The sequence below is a fragment of the Cucumis melo genome, chromosome 6, assembly GCF_025177605.1.
Source record: "Cucumis melo cultivar AY chromosome 6, USDA_Cmelo_AY_1.0, whole genome shotgun sequence".
NCBI lineage: Eukaryota > Viridiplantae > Streptophyta > Magnoliopsida > Cucurbitales > Cucurbitaceae > Cucumis > Cucumis melo.
In genome coordinates, this window is record NC_066862.1 from 2,305,302 (window position 1) to 2,325,624 (window position 20,323).

General features: G+C 34.5%; 4 protein-coding genes across 12 annotated transcripts; 1 reads left to right on the plus strand and 3 right to left on the minus strand.

Annotated features, from left to right (window-relative positions):
* Positions 1–71: 71 nt before the first annotated feature.
* Positions 72–12,720, minus strand: LOC103483424 (UMP-CMP kinase 3). Of its 6 annotated transcripts, XR_007821597.1 has the most exons (11): positions 3,596–3,737; positions 2,729–2,788; positions 2,521–2,572; positions 2,321–2,438; positions 1,919–2,075; positions 1,672–1,752; positions 1,475–1,582; positions 1,306–1,377; positions 1,078–1,110; positions 737–784; positions 235–454 (listed from the first exon to the last, which is right to left on the minus strand). XR_007821597.1 is itself a non-coding variant. In XM_051085970.1 (10 exons), the coding sequence occupies exons 2-9, from the start codon at positions 2,759–2,761 to the stop codon at positions 776–778; spliced, it is 630 nt and encodes a 209-aa protein (XP_050941927.1). In that variant the 5' UTR covers positions 2,762–2,788; positions 3,596–3,737; the 3' UTR covers positions 72–143; positions 737–775. The 6 variants fall into 6 exon arrangements, 5 of the variants coding, with proteins under 5 accessions (XP_050941927.1, XP_050941926.1, XP_050941928.1 ...); XM_051085970.1 differs by lacking the exons at positions 235–454; positions 1,078–1,110 and adding an exon at positions 72–143; XM_051085969.1 differs by lacking the exons at positions 1,078–1,110; positions 3,596–3,737 and adding an exon at positions 12,594–12,720.
* Positions 9,246–12,714, minus strand: LOC103483422 (phosphatidylinositol N-acetylglucosaminyltransferase subunit P-like). 3 transcript variants are annotated; one of them, XM_051085974.1, is made up of 4 exons: positions 12,594–12,714; positions 11,314–11,627; positions 11,068–11,186; positions 9,246–10,964 (listed from the first exon to the last, which is right to left on the minus strand). In XM_051085974.1, exons 2-4 carry the CDS (start codon positions 11,553–11,555, stop codon positions 10,846–10,848), a joined length of 480 nt encoding a protein of 159 aa, XP_050941931.1. In that variant the 5' UTR covers positions 11,556–11,627; positions 12,594–12,714; the 3' UTR covers positions 9,246–10,845. The 3 variants fall into 3 exon arrangements, with proteins under 3 accessions (XP_050941931.1, XP_050941932.1, XP_050941929.1); XM_051085975.1 differs by having other exon boundaries at positions 11,314–11,765; positions 12,594–12,711; XM_051085972.1 differs by having other exon boundaries at positions 11,314–11,769; positions 12,594–12,711.
* A 582-nt stretch (positions 12,721–13,302) lies between the features above and the next one.
* On the plus strand, positions 13,303–14,219 carry LOC127149834 (phosphatidylinositol N-acetylglucosaminyltransferase subunit P-like). Its single transcript, XM_051085976.1, has 3 exons — positions 13,303–13,739; positions 13,862–13,980; positions 14,084–14,219. Exons 1-3 carry the CDS (start codon positions 13,498–13,500, stop codon positions 14,200–14,202), a joined length of 480 nt encoding a protein of 159 aa, XP_050941933.1. The 5' UTR covers positions 13,303–13,497; the 3' UTR covers positions 14,203–14,219.
* On the minus strand, positions 14,115–19,747 carry LOC103483419 (nucleolar GTP-binding protein 1). Of its 2 annotated transcripts, none has more exons than XM_008440032.3 (14): positions 19,507–19,747; positions 19,054–19,187; positions 18,341–18,467; positions 18,157–18,221; positions 17,920–18,033; positions 17,400–17,474; positions 17,020–17,058; positions 16,871–16,942; positions 16,477–16,590; positions 16,131–16,202; positions 16,006–16,042; positions 15,369–15,481; positions 14,742–14,948; positions 14,115–14,554 (listed from the first exon to the last, which is right to left on the minus strand). In XM_008440032.3, the coding sequence occupies exons 1-14, from the start codon at positions 19,592–19,594 to the stop codon at positions 14,474–14,476; spliced, it is 1,338 nt and encodes a 445-aa protein (XP_008438254.1). In that variant the 5' UTR covers positions 19,595–19,747; the 3' UTR covers positions 14,115–14,473. The 2 variants fall into 2 exon arrangements, with proteins under 2 accessions (XP_008438254.1, XP_008438255.1); XM_008440033.3 differs by lacking the exon at positions 19,507–19,747 and adding an exon at positions 19,265–19,463.
* Between the last annotated feature and the right edge of the window lie 576 nt (positions 19,748–20,323).

The window sequence follows — 20,323 nt, forward strand, 5'->3', positions numbered from 1 at the left end:
GTTTTATCCACTAAACTTATAATTTATCCCTACATATATATATATATATATTTACAAATGGGAGGGTCTTACAGTCGTAGCTGCAATGATCATTTTCTCCCCTTGACGATGAGTCCTTTTCTTTGTGTAAATGTGTAAAGAAGCTGCCAAAAAGTGGCTGGAGGTTATGTAGCTGCTTTAACGTTAGAGACGGGGATGGGGTGGAGCGATGCGGGAGAATAGAAAATCAATGGATAATAGAGAACCAATACTTGCTTTTATTATTTAAATCAATGGATACAATCTTAATAAGAAGAATATAAAGACATAGACACATTTTTCGAACCCTCCTAATTACTATTACAAATCTTAGTAATAAAAGGTACGGTAACAATAATAAGAATATGGTTAAACTCCTTGTTGTATAGAATAGAACCTAAACATCCAACTCTGATGCTGCCACCAAAATCAATACCTACCAATACCAAAAAAAAAAAAAAACAAAAAAAAAAAAAACAAAAAAAAAACAAAACAAAACGGATTAGAAACTCCCAAATGTGACCATTGGGTAAATGCAACCTATGGAACTTAAACCTATGAAACTTCTTTTTTACAAGTTGCAATCATGAACGTATATATATTCTTCAGGCCAAGAGAAAAGACAGGGCTCATTAGACAAAACTCATTGATCAACAATTGCAATAAAATTTTACAGAAAAGATGAGTTGATCTATGAAGTTTGTGATTACAGGGTTACCTCAAAGATAACAATGCAAAAACTATTGGGCAGTTATCCTCAGTCAGCCTACAGAAAAGCAACCCAGAGCAACATCAGTACATAACAATAGTTAGATGTGTGGGTGAGCATGGTTGGTTACCACTTTCACAATAGTTAGATGTGTGGTTTAGAAACCCAAAAATACTTTCAACCATGTATTTATATTTGAAGGTCATGAAATTAACAGCCACATTACGAAAATAATTTCTAATGAATTGCATGTATGGTTTCTGTGCACTAGCCACAAGGTCAAAAGGCAATATTCTAATATGTAAAGAGATTAAACAACCACAGATCATAATTTCCAGACGTCAAATTACCGGACATGTAAAGATATTGGACGATCAAATTCCCTACAAATAAACAGATCCTTGGCGTGAGTTATGTTCTCAATCATGGTTTTGAGAATCAAATTCCTAAATTTGGCTACAATGCAAACTTTTGAGTTTCCTCAACAGCATAGTCAATGCTGAGTTCCAGCTTTTCTATTACAAAATTGCAAGACATGTTGAAGAAAATTATAATCATAGCATATCAAGGGAACTTACCTTTTCACTTTTTGGAGTAAAAACGGCTTTAACGGATTCGAACACCTCCTCAACAGGCCTCGCAGCATCAATCTAAAAAGAGTAGAAAATGGTTCAAAATCTAGAATTAAAAAAAATAGAACAAAAAAGATGTCAAAAAGTATTGAACTGTGGAGTGAGAATTAAAAACCTTCCGAACTTTCTCTTTGGATTCATAATATTGAATCACAGGAATACTAGACTCCAAGAAAACCCTAAATCGCTTCCTAATTGTTTCAATGTTGTCATCCACTCTTCCCTGAATTATATCCATAAAGAAAATACATAACGTGAAATTACGATTTCAAAGAACAGATTTAAATACAAGAGAAATTGATTGTATCAAACCTCATTCCTACTCAACAAGCGCTTCTCCATCTCTTCCTCAGGACAATCAAAGAACAGGACTACAGATGGTTCAATGCCCGTCTGCAAAACATCAACGAAATGTATAGTTGAATCAAGCACTGCCTTGGATTGGACAATAACCTCAACAATCAATTATACAGATTGGATCTTTCTTTTTCTTTTTCTTTTTCTTTATATAAATATATATGTAAAAGCTATGCCCAGAAAAGAGAGAAGATTAACTTACAACTGCTTCAAATGCAGCACGATTTTCCTCATTACGAGGAAATCCATCAATAAGAAATTTCTCGTTGCCACTTTCCTCTATAGCTCGTTGAAGAAGCTTTATGGTGACCTCAGAAGGAACAATCTTCCCTTCTTTGATCATGTTTTGAATCATCGTGCTAATAAAAGAAATAAAATGGTAGAATCAGCAGATACCGTATACATTGTATGTGGTGAAGTTGAGACAATGTATAATACTGTGAAGTGTAAAAATGTTGAAGTATAATAAATTCTTAGTAACTTGATTAGCTAAATACAGAACAATAACCTAAGTTGAAATATGATTATTCAATTTCAAGTGTTAATACAACATGAAATGCGTATACAAGTTATGGCAACATATGTGCCAGGACATGTTTCATACCCATTCTCTGAGCCAGATTTTATCTCTGCTCGGAGAAGATCTCCAGCACTAAGGTGAGTGTACCCAAAGTGTTTGACAATATTTGCACATTGAGTACCCTTGCCACTTCCTGGTCCACCTGTTAAATAAAAAATCCAACAATCACTTAGTGCCCAAAACAGAACCTAAGAATTCATTAAACCGTTGAAAAGTATACTCACCCAAAACAAAGACAACTGTAGGCTTCTTCTCAGCTAAACTTCCATTGGTTTCCTGTAATTATATTTCAATCATGTAGATCAGAAGAAAATGAACTAAAAATTCAGGATTAAAATTTTCATTTAAGAAGGAAGCAACTGCAAACATCTCACAAAACTTGCGTCTAGGAAAATCCTCAATATAAGAAGTAAAATCGTGGTTAAAATTTACCTTGATTGGAGCAGCATCAACGACAGTCCCCATGACACTGATTTAAACAGAACTAACTATCTACACAGAAACCAGATAAAAATAATTGAAAATCAGCTTTGAGCACTCAAGCAAGGAGTAGAGAACAGGAAATTGAATAAAAACGTGATACGACTTTCATGCTGAAATTAAAAAGATAAGTCGGAAGATAAATTGTTAAAACGTGAATGACATAAAATCATACATCCTTAATCTACTTATTCTCTAAATCCTCAAACACTGAAGAAAAAAACACCGATCGAAATCTTCCAAACATTAATATGAATATAAGCTTTGATCGAATTCTTACAGATCCAACTTGCCTGACGTGGTTATCCATTTAAACAAATAAAACATCAAAATCAGTTTAAGATCAACGTTTAGGATCCAGAAATAAAAGCATGCACTACTTCACAACATTCAAAACGCTAATCGTACTCTCGTCAATGAAGATTAGGGCAAAATAAACCAAGAAATAAAATAACATAATCATCATTTAGAGAACAAAGAAAATGCAAGCGAATAAGCAAAAACTTCTCAGTTCAATCTCAATTTGCCTACCAGAAAAAATGGCGGTAAAAAATTTTCAAAGCCAGATCTAATCAAGTAAACACGAAACAAACTCAAAAAACACAAGAAACACCTCAGTAACTATAAAATTTCTTAATCCTCCATACGAATTAGCAACGGCAGAAGAAAAACAGAACTGGATCCAAACGGAAGCGGCAAAAGGAGACAAATCACGAGCAAAATTAAAGCGGAAACAGGAAGGACAATGCAGAGATCAAAGAAGGAGTAATGCAACGAACAAAGCTGCGAAACAAAGGATTTGAGATCAAGAAATCTTACAGTTGAAAATGGAGCGCGCGCGAAGGTGGGGAAAGAGAGAGATCTGAAGAAGGATCGAAGAGGAGGGAAAACGCGGAAATAAAGGGAAGGGGCAGTGAGAGGTTAAATAGAGAGAAATGGATTGACCGTAAGAATGGGCACGTAAGTTATGCCTTAAAATAAGCGTTACGGTCGGTACAGGGGTATTTATGTAATTTACCATTTTCATTTTTTCATTTTTTCATTTTTAATTCTTAATGTGAGGTCGCGTAATTGCAACGGCTACGGTGGTCTTTCTCTTCTTTAATTCTCTTCGTTGGTTCTTCTTTGAGTAAATTCTAAGGTGCGATTGGATCGTAATTAAATACTATTTGACTGTTTAAAGATGTTGAAATTAATTGTTTTAAATGTTCTCTTTAATCTTAAATTCTTTTCGTTTTCTCTTTATTACTTTCTTTCAATAAACTTTATATAACGTATAATGTCATTTTGACTTTGAAAAATAACATTGTATGTAAGTTTATATGGTTAGTTTTTTTTTTTGCCTTTGACCAATCGAATTATGGTTGAGTTAAAAGTGAGTTTAGCTTAGCGATAATTTACATACTCTTCTTAAAGTCGAAGGTTTGAATCCTCAAACACCAGTTGTGTTACTTAAAAAAACTGAATTATAATTAACAAAAGTTTAACTCAACTAACGTTTGAATATACTTCAATAAGTTTTGAATATACTATACATTAAATTTATAGTTTTACTTTAGTATCCAAGTAAGAAAAAGAAAACGAACAATAAGATTTCAGAGTTCAAATTAGATAATTATGTTAGACTTACGCATGAGAGCTACAATTTTCTAGTCATTCAGGGTTGATGACTTAGAATTTTCAAGTTTTTGTGTTAGGTTACATCAAAAAATACGAAACAATATTGGTAAAAGTTGTCCAAGTCAAAGATACCCTTTTAACCAATGAATTGGCTTGCACGTGGCCCAACTAAGTTTGGAATATTCTAATTGTGTAAGGGATCTTTAAAGTCGAAATCAACATTCACACTTTAAATCTTTTACCAACCAGCTTTTTTTATGTTCGACTTATTTTGTCAACAACAATTAATGAATGAACTTAACTAATTAAAAAGAAGATAATGATATGAGTAGAAATATATAACCTAAAAGTTAAAATCTATTATTTAAAAAAGTTAATACATTTATATTTTTCTTCTATTTCCCTCTCTCCCATCTTCGTCACAAAGTAGGTTTTTCTCCTCTCCGTCACACACTCCCATCTTTTACATCTTTCTTCCTAAATTGGACCAAAAGGTTTTATATTTTTCAAACCATTTTGGATTATAAATTCTGTCCTTCTATCATTCATTTCCAAACCTTCGAAACAGAAGGTTAATTTCAAAACGCCCTTCTTCTCATTGTGCTCGAGAAATCCAAGATCGCGAATCAATTGTGGATCAATGGCAGATTCGTGCTCCGTTAGTAGCCCTAGAAATATTGAGTGTATCAAAGAGACAGAGAGCTAGAGATGAGAAAGGTCCTGGGTTTGGACTATCGGTAGAGCATGGCCCCAAACCTTCGGAAGTTTACGGCTTCGTCGGTTCAATCTCAACCGTCGTTGCTACAGTTATATACTTGATTTGGGCATATCTTCCTGAGTCTTTCCTTCATTCCCTTGGAATCTATTACTATCCTAGCAGGTCAGTACTATGCCCAATTCGTATTCTCTTCGTCGCAAATTGTGCATAAGGAAGGAAAATGATATCATAATGATAATCATAATGATAATCATAATAATGTTTGGTTTGGTGACCAAAATGGAAATGATACCGTGTGCAGGTACTGGGCTCTGGCGGTGCCAGTTTATGTAATGGTTTCAATAGCATAACATTGGTCTTAACTTTTTGTCCACTCCATCCCCAACTTCCTTTCATATCATCTTTGGTAATGTTATTTTCATTTTAGTTTATTTCATTCGGGTTGGATTGTAAGGAATTGAAACTAATGGATTATCTTTAATGTTAATCAAGTTTTTGTGTTTCTTTAGATGAATTCAATAAAGAGCCATCTATCTCTGCTTGTTTGGAACAAGATCAGCCTATCCAACCGATATCCGATATTGGTATCAACAGAATCAACGAGCTTATGTTCAATAATAAGAAATGATATTGGCAATTATAAAGGAAAATCCCTCCCGCAGCATATGGCTGGGTAAAAAGAAGAAATTGATATTGCTATGACGACTATAAATTACGGGGTTGCTATTCGTTTCATGTTAGTTCTTCAATGGAGAATACCGCAAAGAGGCAGGTAATGGCCGTGTTTGGGATCTTCCAAACATTCATTAAGTAACGTTGTTGTAGTAGTAAGTCCTAACCGATCTGCCATCAGAGTGCACCTTTTCGGATGCTATGAGGTCAGAAAGTTTCCATTGATGTCATGTTTCTTCGATCGCCTTCTATTGTTCTTTGATTCGAGTCATCTGAGAAACCAGCATTTCATGTACTCGTTCTTCCAACTGCAAATATTGCAAGTAATTAGGAGCATTCAATCTTAGAATATTTTTACGAACCAATTCTTTTTGTGTGAAGCATTTTTACAACTTTCAGTGCCATAATAACTAGGGGTGTAATTGGGTCGAATGGATTGGGTTAGTTTTTTTTTTCAAATACACAATTCAAACACATTATTCTAAAGCTACGAAAACACTATTCTCAACCGCTCTTCTACACCCAATAAAACTATAAAAGTAGTTCACACTTTGATACACAAAAAATAATACAAACAAGCCTAAGCCCCTTCTATAATAATATATTAGGCACAACACAACTTCTGGCTATCACGAATTTAAATATAATATGAACATATACTGGAGTGCTGACATATACTCGATCCACCTGCCAATCAGAAACATCCAGCATTATAATATGGCACAATTCCAAATTAAATCTTCTCCAATAGTCATACAGTAACCTCTAGAAATCCACATAATGAAATCCAAAACCTCACTAACTACGAAGTCTTAAAATTGAAATAACATAACACATCGGTTAACCCCGCTCATGAATACTCAGAATACACAAATAACCATATGTTAAATCCCAAGAACATTCATAAAGCAATGTGAAGGTATGAATTAATGAACATCTTCACGAGACCACCTTGTTCGTATAACCCAAAGTGCTTCCATCATTGTGCTCGAAGACTCTAAAAAACAAAATTCGATATTTAACAAGTTAACAATTTAAAAAGATGTAAATAAAGATTTGAGAGTAGGGATTTAAACCATAGAGTCATTATTCAAATTCTCAAATGCGGCTTCCATCTCCTTTCCTATGTTTATGAATTCTAGATCAAAATGACAAACAGTTAGCTTGTATGGGATAATTGAAAATTTTAAATGCGTACTTCAAAAAGAATATTACCTACATCAATTTCCAAAGGTTTAGACTGAATCCAATTCTGAGCATAAATGAGTGCCTCTGCAGTTTGAGGAGTTAAAAGAACTTCGAAAAGAATCTAACACTCGTCCTCCAGTGCTAAAGGCGGACTCAGAAGGCATAGTTGATATAGGAATACTGTAGATGTCCCTGGCTACTTGGCTAATGATCTTAAATCGAGAGGAATTCACCTTCCACCAATTTAGCAAATCTAAATATTCATCTTCTATACGAGCCTCATCCAGATAACGAGTTACCTCTGTTTTAGCATCATCTAGACATGTTTTGTTATTTTGTTTAAATCTATCATGAACAGCAGCACATGCCTTATAAGATCCACTAGATGAGATTGAAGGTATTTTATTTTGACTTTGAAAGCCAAATCCTTCGATAGGTGTACATGATTGTATTTGTGAATATTTTTCTTTTGACATTCTCATATAATAATCATCACACAATCGACGAAATTCTTCTTCAACCTTATTCGTCCATATCTTTGCACAATCTTCCTCCAAAAATTCATTAAAACAATAATTCACATAAGTTAGTTTATACCTAGGGTCAAGAACTACATAAACATACAATAATAAATTGGTCTTCTCACTTGTAGTTATACCTCAATACTTGTTGAATTTTGCATGCATGCTTAATGTCATCTGACTCAATAAATGCATTCTCATACGATGAGTATTCACGAATTATTTCTTCGATCAAACAAAGTTCGTGAAAAAATATGTTTGAAGTCACAGACATAGATGCAGAAAACTTCATTGTTACCTTTGAAAAAGTCTTTAAGAACTTTACAAACACTTTTGCATTATCCCAATCTTCAACAATAGGAATATCATCCTTTGGCAAATAACTAGGGTCATGCTCCTCTAATCTTTCAAAAGTCTTTTGGCACTTAATTGCTCCATCCAACATAGTGAAAGTAGAATTCCATCGTGTTGGATCCATCGTAAGACAATTTTTTGTTGACATCTTATCTTCTTTCGCAAAATCTTTAAATATTTGCAATTTAGCAGGAGATGACCTAACATACTTCACAGCATTTCTAATTTAAATGATAGACACATGCAAATCTTTTAAGGCATCACTAACAATTAAATTAAGAATATAGGCACAACATCTAATGTGAATAAATTCATCATCCAACACCAACTCATCTTTGCCTTTAAACTTTTTAACCAAGTAGGCAATGGCTACATCATTTGAACTTGCATTATCAACGGTTACAGTAAATAGCCTATCAATACCCCAACCTTCTAAGCACTTTTCAATGGCTCTACCTATTGTATCTCCTTTATGATTAGCTACTTGACAAAAGTTCAAAATTCTTTTATGCTAGTTCCAATCATCATCAATGAAATGAGTCGTTATAACCATATAATTAATATTTTGCACAAAAGTCCATGTATCTGTTGTTAAACAAACTCTTTGGCTACTTCGAGTTAATGCATTTTTTAACTTTTTTTTCTCCCTCATATACATTTGAAAACAATCCTTTGCAACGGTTACTCTTGATGGAATCACAAACTTTGGATTTAATGCCAAACAAAATTGGTGAAACCCTTCACTTTCTACAAACTTAAATGGCAATTCATCCAAGATAACCATCCTAGCAAACATTGTTCTACAATTTTCTTGAGTGAAGGATGCAACCATCAAACTACTTTCAGAATCTCCCTCTCCTTCAACATTATCTTCCAATGGATTTACATACATCTTACATTTCTCTAAATGTCTTTTTAAATTAGTGGTACCATTTCTTTTGGAATCACAAGCATACGAAGCCCCACAATGTTTGCAAACAGCCCTAAGATATTTATAAAATGTTCCCATACCAATGATGGTGGCTTAACCGGTTTTCTTTTTCCTAACACTGGACTAGAACAACTCTGATTTGAAGTCTCGTCTACAGAGAATGAAGTCATCCTAATAATCACTAAACAAAACACACACAAAAACGCTCAAATTTTAGGTAAAATGAAATAAAATCTCAACTAAGATTAAGATTATAATATATTATCGATCTAAAATTTTGAAAATTAAATCTTGCAGTCTGCATATTGTCAATAAAAATCTAAGAAGCATAAGAGAGTGGTTACTCATGGCCTTTCATAGGTAGGTTTAGAAGCTCATTCTTCATCTCAAATAATATAGGTTTATCTTTTCTGCTTGTATTATCTCTTTAATATATATGTTTTGATTTGGCATAGCAAATGTATGACATGAAATTAGAGTCCACATATTATAACAATTATGTATTAATATACAAATCAGAATAGGATAAGAGAAGAATGGAAACCAAAATGTGAAAAGAAAAAAATTTCATGATAAATAATCTAAAAAATGGATAAATCAATAAGTCACCTCTTAAGATATAAATGGGTAAATTATCCCTCAGTTTTCCTAGAGAATCCGACTCAATACTAGTAGATCAATAAGTCCACATATTATAACGATCCCTCCTTTATCTCCTATTCTTCTTCTTCTTCCATCGCCCATCTCTCTGTTTCCACTAGAAGAATTAGAGGATGGGGCACTACTCTCAGTCTTCCAAAACTTCCCCACAAAACTCCCACCGAATTTGGTCTTATCTCAAAACCCCAAATGCTCGAACAATTTATTCATTCGGACTGTTCATAATCTCAAACCTTATCTCAAACAATTTATAAGATTGAGAATACTATGGAAACTTTGGGTTTGAAATATTACGTGCAGGAAGACAACCAATTAAAACCCGGTGAACAAATACATAATGGGCATTTTTTTCAGTGGCCATATCAACAAGATCAAAACCCATCAACAAAATTAAACCAAAATTTCTTCCAACCAAAACCTAGTGAAGTTATTCGAGGAAAGTATTCTAAACAACAAAAACCCACCGAGTCACAGAATGGCAAAGTGCTAAAATGAAAATGCTACCTGACGAGTGACGATGGAAAGGCAAAGTGCAAAAATGAAATAACGAACAATCAAGGGTTGGGGCGAAGACGAAACGACGAATGAAGAAGGAAGAAGGAAGAACGATGCAGCAGAGCAGAGTGTGCAGACGAAGAAACGAAGAAGGAAGAACGAAGAAATGAAGAAGAAGAATGAAGAAATGAGATTTGAATCGATCGGTTAAGGCGAATGATGCAGCAGAGCAGAGTGCGCAGACGAAGAAACGAAGAAGGAAGAACGAAGAAACGAAGAAGGAAGAACGAAGAAATGAAGAAGAAGAATGAAGAAATGAGATTTGAATCGATCGGTTAATTTTTAACCTAATTACCGGTTAATTTTAGCTCGACCCGAATTGAATCGGTTTGGTTTGGTTCGATAATATTGTTGTTACAAACCGGTCCAACCCGAACCAAACCGAATCGGTTCGGATTGGTTTTTTTTCACCCCTAGTAAAAATGCTTCACACAAAAAGAATTGGTTCGTAAAAATATTCTAAGATTGAATGCTCCTAATTACTTGCAATATTTGCAGTTGAAAGAACGAGTACATGAAATGTTGGTTTCCCAGATGACTCGAATCAAAGAACAAAAGAAGGCGACCAAAGAAACATGACATCAATGGAAACTTTCTGACCTCATAGCATCCGAAAAGGTGCACTCTGATGGAAAATCGGTTAGGACTTACTACTACAACAACGTTACTCAATGAATGTTTGGAAGATCCCAAACACGGCCATTACCCGCCTCTTTGTAGTATTCTCTATCGAAGAACTAACATGAAACGATCAGCAATCCCATAATTTATAGTCGTCATAGCAATATCAATTTCTTCTTTTTACCCCGCCATATGCTACGAGAGGGATTTTCCTTTAGAGTTGCCAATATCATTTCTTATTATTGAACATAAGCTCGTTGATTCTGTTGATACCAATATCGGATATCGGTTGGATAGGCTGATCTTGTTCCGAACAAGCAGAGATAGATGGCTCTTTACTGAATTCATCTAGAGAAACACAAAAACTTGATTAACATTAAAGATAATCCATTAGTTTCAATTCCTTACAATCCAACCCGAATGAAGTAAACTAAAATGAAAATAACATTACCAAAGATGATATGAAAGGAAGTTGGGGATGGAGTGGACAAGAAGTTAAGACCAATGTAGAACATCAATGCTAATGCTATTGAAACCATTACATAAACTGGCACCGCCACAGCCCAGTACCTGCACACAGTATCATTTCCATTTCGATCACTTAACCAAACAATATTATGATTATCATTATGATCTTATTTTCCTTTCTTATGCACAATTTGCGACGAAGAGAATACGAATTGGGCATAGTACAAACCTGCTAGGATAGTAATAGATTCCAAGGGAATGAAGGAAAGACTCAGGAAGATATGCCCAAATCAAGTATATAGCTGTGGCAACGACGGTTGAGATTGAACCGACGAAGCCGTAAACTTCCGAAGGTTTGGGGCCATGCTCTCCTGATAGTCCAAACCCAGGACCTTTCTCATCTCTAGCTTTTCGTCTCTTTGATACACTCAATATTCTTCTAGGGCTACTGACGGAGCACGAATCTGCCATTGATCCACAATTGATTCGCAATCTTGGATTTCTCGAGCACAATGAGAAGAAGGGCGTTTCGAAATTAACCTTCTGTTTCGAAGGTTTGGAAATGAATGATAGAAGGACAGAATTTATAATCCAAAATGGTTTGAAAAATATAAAAACTTTTGGTCCAATTTAGGAAGAAAGATGTAAAAGATGGGAGTGTGTGACGGAGAGGAGAAAAACCTATCTACACAGAAACAAGATAAAAATAATTGAAAATCAGCTTTGAGCACTCAAGCAAGGAGTAGAGAACAGGAAACTGAATAAAAACGTGATACGACGTTCATGCTGAAATTAAAAAGATAAGTCGGAAGAACAATGGGCACAATGCATAAAATGTTAAAATGTGAATGACATAAAATCATACATCCTTAATCTACTTATTCTCTAAATCCTCAAACACTGAAGAAAAAAACACCGATCGAAATCTTCCAAACATTAATATGAATATAAGCTTTGATCGAATTCTTACAGATCCAACTTGCCTGACGTGGTTATCCATTTAAACAAATAAAACATCAAAATCAGTTTAAGATCAACGTTTAGGATCCAGAAATAAAAGCATGCACTACTTCACAACATTCAAAACGCTAATCGTACTCTCGTCAATGAAGATTAGGGCAAAATAAACCAAGAAATAAAATAACATAATCATCGTTTAGAGAACAAAGAAAATGCAAGCGAATAAGCAAAAACTTCTCAGTTCAATCTCAATTTGCCTACCAGAAAAAATGGCGGTAAAAAATTTTCAAAGCCAGATCTAATCAAGTAAACACGAAACAAACTCAAAAAACACAAGAAACACCTCAGTAACTATAAAATTTCTTAATCCTCCATACGAATTAGCAACGGCAGAAGAAAAACAGAACTGGATCCAAACGGAAGCGGCAAAAGGAGACAAATCACGAGCAAAATTAAAGCGGAAACAGGAAGGACAATGCAGAGATCAAAGAAGGAGTAATGCAACGAACAAAGCTGCGAAACAAAGGATTTGAGATCAAGAAATCTTACAGTTGAAAATGGAGCGCGCGCGAAGGTGGGGAAAGAGAGAGATCTGAAGAAGGATCGAAGAGGAGGGAAAACGCGGAAATAAAGGGAAGGGGCAGTGAGAGGTTAAATAGAGAGAAATGGATTGACCGTAAGAATGGGCACGTAAGTTATGCCTTAAAATAAGCGTTACGGTCGGTACAGGGGTATTTATGTAATTTACCATTTTCATTTTTTCATTTTTTCATTTTTAATTCATGTAGGTTTTATATGGCTAGTTTTTCTTTTTTTTTTTTTTTCCTTTGACCAGTCGAATTATGGTTGAGTTAAAAGTGAGTTTAGCTTAACGATAATTTACATAATCTCTACGAAACAATATTGGTAAAAGTTGTCCAAGTCAAAGAGACCATTTTAACCAATGAATTGACTTGCTCGTGGCCCAACTAAGTCTGGAGTATTCTCAAATAGATTCTAATTGTGTTAGGGATCTTTCAAGTCGAAATCAACTTTCACACTTCAAATCTTTTGCCAACGAGCTTTTTTTATGTTCGACTTATTTTGTCAACAACAATTAATGAATGAACTTAACTAATTAAAAAGAAGATCATGATATGAGTAGAAATATATAACCTAAAAGTTGAAATCTATTATTTAAAAAAGTTAATACATTTATATTTTTTCTTCTACTTCTCTCTCTCCCATCTTCGTCACAAAGTAGGTTTCTCTCCTCTCCGTCACACACTCCCATCTTTTACATCTTTCTACCTAAATTGGACCAAAAGTTTTTATATTTTTCAATCCATTTTGGACTATAAATTTGGTCCTTCTATCATTCATTTCCAAACCTTCGAAACAGAAGGTTAATTTCGAAACGCCATTCTTCTCATTGTGCTCGAGAAATCCAAGATCGCGAATCAATTGTGGATCAATGGCAGATTCGTGCTCCGTCAATAGCCCTAGAAGAATATTGAGTGTATCAAAGAGACAAAGAGCTAGAGATGAGAAAAGTCCTAGATTTGGACTATCGGGAGAGCATGGCCCCAAACCTTCGAAAGTTTACAACTTCGTCGGTTCAATCCCAACCGTCGTTGCTACAGTTATATACTTTATTTGCGCATATCTTCCTGAGTATTTCCTTCGTTCCCTTGGAATCTATTATTATCCTAGCAGGTCAGTACTATGCCCAATTCGTATTCTTTTCGTCGCAAATTGTGCATAAGGAAGGAAAATAAGATCATAATGATAATCATAATAATGTTTGGTTTAGTGACCGAAATGGATACTGTGTGCAGGTACTGGGCTCTAGCGGTGCCAGTTTATGTAATGGTTTCAATAGCATTAGCATTGATGTTCTACATTGGTCTTAACTTTTTGTCCACTCCATCCCCAACTTCCTTTCATATCATCTTTGGTAATGTTATTTTTATTTTAGTTTATTTTGTTCGGGTTGGATTGTAAGGAATTGAAACTAATGGGTTATCTTTAATGTTAATCAAGTTTTTGTGTTTCTCTAGATGAATTCAGTAAAGAGCCATCTATCTCTGCTTGTTCGAAACAAGATCAGCCTATCCAACCGATATCTGATATTGGTATCAACAGAATTAACGAGGTTATGTTCAATAATAAGAAATGATATTGACAACTCTAAAGGAAAATCCCTCCCGCAGCATATGGCTGGGTAAAAAGAAGAAATCGATATTGCTATGACAACTATAAATTACGGGATTGCTGTTCGTTTCATGTTAGTTCTTCGATAGAGAATACTGCAAAGAAGCGGGTAATGGCCGTGTTTGGGATCTTCCAAACATTCATTGAGTAACGTTGTTGTAGTAGTAAGTCCTAACCGATTTGCCATCAGAGTGCACCTTTTCGAATGCTATGAGGTCAGAAAGTTTCCATTGATGTCATGTTTCTTCGGTCGCCGTCTTTTGTTCTTTGATTCGAGTCATCTGGGAAACCAGCATTTCATGTACTCGTTCTTTCAACTGCAAATATTGCAAGTAATTAGGAGCATTCAATCTTAGAATATTTTTACGAACCAATTCTTTTTGTGTGAAGCATTTTTACAACTTTCGGTGCCATAATAATTAATAACTATAACAGCTCAGGTTCATGAGCAGATTGAGAACTGCAAGTTAATAGCTAAAAGGAAAAGGCTTCACAAACAATTACCTCGCTGAGTCCTATATCATCCTTAACCGATACCAGCAAGGCTCCATCGGGTCCAAATCGCCTGTACTTATGTAGTTCAATATCGTCATGATCACAGTTTTCCGTGCTGAAGGTTACAGGAGACTCTTTCAGAAGATCACATTTAGAGACAACATTGAGCCATAGATGGTTGCCATATCTTTCCTTCATTTCTTTGTAGATGGCAAACTGTAAAATGTAGGCTCAATTAAAACAAATTAAGGTGAAAGAGAAAACAATTAAAACATATAGACATTTTTGTCCAGTCAGTTATAGTCGCCGGATTGGCGGATTTCTTTTTCAGAGATGTGGTTCATGTCAAATTCCAATTCTCTCAGAAGAGAACATTGAAACTCATTTCAATTGTTAATGGTTGTTCGATGTTCTCCTGTAGAACACTATAATATGGAAATGTTTGAATCAGCATATTTGTTCAAGCATTAAATCCTACTAACAACTTAAACATAACTAGCTCAATTGGTTAAAATATATCTAAATTCCTAAACCCCACATGTCATTGAACTAAACAAACAACCATAAATTCGTACTGATATTGTTCCCACTTTAGGTATTGTATTAAATTTGAAAATGAAGATAGCCCAGCGATACCTGATCGGAAGGTGAAGTGCCACATTCGCCAGACAGATCATGCACAAATAGCACTGCCGTTGGAAGATGTGATAGCACGGCAAGTGTTAACTTCTCCAAATTGTTTCTGTCATCTGCGGATCCGGAGGACAGGTTAATAAGATCGACATTTATACTGAGAGACGCATTTCTTTTCTTGAGATGTGGAGGAAAGATCAGCTCTATGTCAAAAGTATCTAGAAATATAGACATCATGTTGATAATATAAATATGAATAGTGACCATTTATAAATCTAATATCACGTATAAATTTAATTCATCAATTCGTAGTCCTAAAGATTCCAACAACACCGACATATTGGTAACCATTTATAAATGTAATATCAGGTGTTAAATTTAATTTATCATATCGTATAGTTTCCACGATTTTTTCTAAAAAAATCCCTCGCCGACATGATATTGGCACTATTTCACAAATTTGGGAGTACCATATTTCGGACGTTGTAGAAATTTTGACTCATTTTAACTAACCTCTTAACTAAATAGAAGAGATGCCACGGGACTGGCACTTAATTAATTGCATGGATTAGAAGGAAAAGAAAAACTGAAATTTATAGTTCTTTGCAAGAAGATATCCAAAGCATTAAAATGCAATTACCATCAGATCTTCTCAGAAGTCCAGGAGTATCCGTTACCTGCAGCAATCAGATTTGAAGAGAATAAATTGAATTGAGAGGGGGAGAGAGAGATATGTTATCAACATACTCGAGAGTAAAATATCACCTGAAAATGCTGGTAGTTTAGGACTATATGGCCCATCAGTATTCCTCGTGTAGTGAATGGGTAGTTACAGATCTAATGGAAAACAATAATAGAAAGAAAGATTCATCACAACATTCAGGGACAAGATAAGTGATTTTGAAATGATTGAAATCAATTCTATTGTATTCAAAATAACTGCAAAAGAACCATTTAATCCTTCAAATTTTTTTATGTAATAAACTTGTGTTGAAAAGTGTAAACTAAAAAATACAACAGTTCGGAGTGATTAAAACCATGTTTAAGAATTTTTTAAGCATGAAAAAAATCATTCTCAGGCTTTCCAGTAGAACATAATAGCACACCTCACCTCAGGCTTTCCAGTAGAGAGGATCCGAACCAAGGACGACTTCCCAACATTAGGGGCTCCCACAAGACAAAGGGTTGGTTTATCCAAGTCCACAACTGGCATTGCCCGTAAAGTCTGAGGAATTGTACACATCAAAATCATTGTTAAATAAAGGTAGATTCCAAATTTTTAACAGCTGGCAGGTTTAGATGACCTGAAGCAATAAAAACAGCTCGCTGGTTCCCAAAACCATACCAAAAAATTGAATTTTTTTTTTTTTTAAAAAAAATTAACCTAACTTTTCATTTAAAATATGAAAAGAGACTCATGCTCATGATACAAAAATAAGACGACAAATCCTTTTACCACAGAAGTATTATATTCAATTAGCCATTGCAGAAAAATAAGATAATACCTTTGCAATATGCAGCAGATCATCAACAGCTTTTGCTTGATGAATATAGGCTTCTTCCACTTTCTTCATACCCTGCATTTAAAATAATGCTATAAGAATTGATTTCACCTATTTGAAAAAGAACAAACCTTATTAAGGAGAGAACTAACCTCACTAAGACTTTCCTCAGCATCCCGCTTTGTTAAGGACTGCAAAAGAACATGAAAATACGATTAAAAATAAACTTTTTTCTTTTCGTTGTTGTGAGTGTGTGTGAGAGAGAGGTGGGGGTGGTCACAGGTAAACTAATAAAGTAGACAGATTGTTTTAGCTACGTTTTCTTTTGCTAACTCAAAATTTTCCTCCATAAACTTGCTCCTTTTAAAGTATGATTGCTTTGACAATTTTCATACGTTAAAAAAGTGGCGAAATTCACACCTACAATACCAGCAATCTACAAGATTTAACCAAGGAAAACCAAGAACGAACCAGTGACCAGAAATTGACAAAATAAAAATAAAAATAAAAATAAAAAATAAAAAATAAAAACCTTTGCACACAGAGAAGCATGCTCCTTCCCTAACGATACAACTTTCTTCCTTAAAGTATCAACCTTTCTCAAGACCTGTTAGAGGTTAATTGTAGAAACGTTACTCAACAGATGATCCTTTACAATAATGTTTCCAATGGAAATGTATTCTGTCATAGAATCACAAGTAAATTTCAACAGATTGAGGTTTGAGGTTTAGGAAAATAAAGGATTATCAACCAAGGAAAAGCACGAGAACCCATTAACATGGCTCACAAAATAACTAATTTTTTCACATAAGCAACCATGGATAACATATTAAACTGTAATTTCAAAAGTAGATTTCAAGTCTTCCAAAGTTCAAATCTAAATTACCACAAGTATCATGTGTAGATTTCAACAAGACCTTAGAACAAGTTGAAATCAGTGATTCTAGTTATTAGAAGATTATAAGTTCGCAAATTAATTCAATATTGAAGGACAAGAACAATATTTGCACATTTATACTGCAAAACGTAGATAGAGTTGCTTCATGATATACCTCTTCATACTTTCCATCTCCAAGTGTCAACTCAATGAGAGAACATTCATAAGGGTGAAGATATTCTTTCTTTGGAAACCCTTCCAGGTATGTTCGCAAGCGAACTGCCAATTCCTAACAAAGGAAACAAGATGTCAGGATATTGGCTTTTACAATATTTCATTGACAATTACAATGCACCAGGTAATTCTTTTATAACGGTTGAAAAGCTGACTGGTATTTGGGATAAGAACAAACTTTCATCAGTGTATCAAGTTGCTTAGCACCCCTATTTCTCTCCCTCTTTGCAATATTAGCTATTCCTGAAAAAATATACAAAAAAGCCAACACAATCAGGTGGTTTGAATTCGGTTTCCTCCAAATCAGGTCACAAGATCAGCCAAACAAACACTGAAACAGAACCGCATGCTACTAAAAGTACCCTTTGTAGGGCTAACCCTCTTCGCCGTCTTCAGTGCAGAATGCAAAATATCAATAGATGGCATCACCATGGGCAGCTTTTGAAATGCACCCATGTTCTCAAGACTCTTTGATGGGTCGTCCTTTTCCTGGAAAACCAGAACTTGAGACATTAAGCCATATTCTTTCAATTAGAATGCAAGTAAAAGACCACGGCAAAAGAGCTAAACATGAAGCTATATCCTCCAAGTGAAAAATGCAAGTAGAAAAACTAATGAAAAGGGGTAGAGAGAGATAGTATAAATCATGAAATGCTAATATGACAAACCATGCAAAACAAATGAGATACTGAGCATTCTAAACAACAAAATCAATTTTAGTTTAACGTGGATCCTTCAAACTAATGTAAGAAATCCTGTTTTTCTCTTTATCTTGTTTTCTAAATGTAGAGTGAAAATCTATTGAAATCCAAAGTTTTGTTCATAACAGGAAGCAGATTTCACTCAGCTTATGAAGAGGTGTCTGGTCCACCGACTTCATAAATCAGTGTTAAATAATTCAACTTCAATAATGTCACTATTGAAGTTGACACACTTATGGAGGAACTCGATGTCCATCTTACAACTCTGAATCCAAACAAAGGCGCTCTTACTCCAATATATTAACTCCAAACACTCCTAAGATATACAATGCCACAACCTCAAAATTAAAGTAAATGAAAAAAGAACCGAATACCTTCGCTTCATTTTGATTCTTTGTTTCAGTTTTAGGTATGTAACTACCACGGACAACGTTGTATGTTTCAGTTTGAATCGACCTACAGAAGCATTGATTTGGATAAATCCTAGAACTCTTACTCACGTGCACACCTGCATAAAAAGAAGACATATAGCAAATATCAGAAATTAGCCCAAAAAGTATTGAACTCTCAAGTACTCTATCTTACCACTTGTGCCTAATCCACCGGCGAAAAAAAAAATGAAGTGAGAAAACATATTTCGATAGATGACCAAAGTATCATTCAGGAAACTAAGAAATGGCGGCCGCGGCGGCGCGTATCAACGTCAATTTCAACCATACAATAGCAATTGGAAAAGCAATGTAAGAGAGAGGAAAGCTCATCATCCTCCTTGAACAACATAATCAAGCACAAGAGAGCAGAAAAAGATATATATATAAAATCAGAACCGTTGAAAACATTGAAGCTTCGGATGATGAGAAGTTTAATCGGAGGGCTCTGGCAGAGCTGGAAGACGGTGCCGCAAGCGCCATTCATTCCGACAAAGCTTCTCCGGTCAGGTCCGTAGCTCCATGAGAGGATTCAAACCTTATTTGTTGGTTTTCAAAGTGCCGACGTATGTTCTTTGCGCGGATATTACTTTTCTAAACCATAGTTGGATTTTGTTTTAGTTTCATTTTTTTCCTCTCCATCACAATTTCCTTTTAAAATAGAACGTATCCAATTTTTTCGAAAATAGAAAAAAGAAATTGACAATTTATCTACTCTGCATAGCAAATTTCTTTATCTTTAATATTTTATCATAAAATTTAAATTGTATTGTTTGAAGATTTTTGTTTTTATATAATCAACATCAATATAATATAAGTTTCAAAATTCCGAAGAGTATAAGAACTAAAATTGAACATTTGAATTTATAAAGAGTATAAATACATAAACCAAAAATGATATTTTGAATGTGGATCGTAGGACGTCAAATAGGGAGTGAATGATTGTTTTGAATTCAAATTTTAAAAAATAAACCTAAGTTTGATTTAGGTTTAATTTAAATCCAATTCACAAAATTCCATTTCTTTTATTGTTTATGCTTGAACTTTAGATTCACATCAAAATGGAACTCAACTTTACTGCATTGATATATCATAATATTAGCAAGAAAGGCAATATTTCTTGGGAAATGCAAGACAACCACAACCATCATGCAATATCTCATTCGTCCGAACATTAATGACTATAAAAGTATGATGTCTGAGATCAAAATGTCAA

Excerpts from the sequence above, each read along its gene's own strand:
- LOC103483424 (XM_051085970.1), bottom strand. The coding sequence starts at position 2,761 with ATGGGGACTGTCGTTGATGCTGCTCCAATCAAG. Across the intron at positions 2,076-2,320 it reads AAATCTGGCTCAGAGAATGG|CACGATGATTCAAAACATGA; the intron begins GTATGAAACATG and ends TTCTTTTATTAG. Across the intron at positions 1,583-1,671 it reads GCTTGTTGAGTAGGAATGAG|GGAAGAGTGGATGACAACAT; the intron begins GTTTGATACAAT and ends GATATAATTCAG.
- LOC103483422 (XM_051085974.1), bottom strand. The coding sequence starts at position 11,555 with ATGGCAGATTCGTGCTCCGTCAGTAGCCCTAGAAGAATATTGAGTGTA. Across the intron at positions 11,187-11,313 it reads ATCTATTACTATCCTAGCAG|GTACTGGGCTGTGGCGGTGC; the intron begins GTTTGTACTATG and ends TACTGTGTGCAG. Across the intron at positions 10,965-11,067 it reads TTCCTTTCATATCATCTTTG|ATGAATTCAGTAAAGAGCCA; the intron begins GTAATGTTATTT and ends GTGTTTCTCTAG.
- LOC127149834 (XM_051085976.1), top strand. The coding sequence starts at position 13,498 with ATGGCAGATTCGTGCTCCGTCAATAGCCCTAGAAGAATATTGAGTGTA. Across the intron at positions 13,740-13,861 it reads ATCTATTATTATCCTAGCAG|GTACTGGGCTCTAGCGGTGC; the intron begins GTCAGTACTATG and ends TACTGTGTGCAG. Across the intron at positions 13,981-14,083 it reads TTCCTTTCATATCATCTTTG|ATGAATTCAGTAAAGAGCCA; the intron begins GTAATGTTATTT and ends GTGTTTCTCTAG.
- LOC103483419 (XM_008440032.3), bottom strand. The coding sequence starts at position 19,594 with ATGAATGGCGCTTGCGGCACCGTCTTCCAGCTCTGCCAGAGCCCTCCG. Across the intron at positions 17,475-17,919 it reads GAGATGGAAAGTATGAAGAG|GTCTTGAGAAAGGTTGATAC; the intron begins GTATATCATGAA and ends AACCTCTAACAG. Across the intron at positions 17,059-17,399 it reads ATGCTTCTCTGTGTGCAAAG|TCCTTAACAAAGCGGGATGC; the intron begins GTTTTTATTTTT and ends GTTCTTTTGCAG.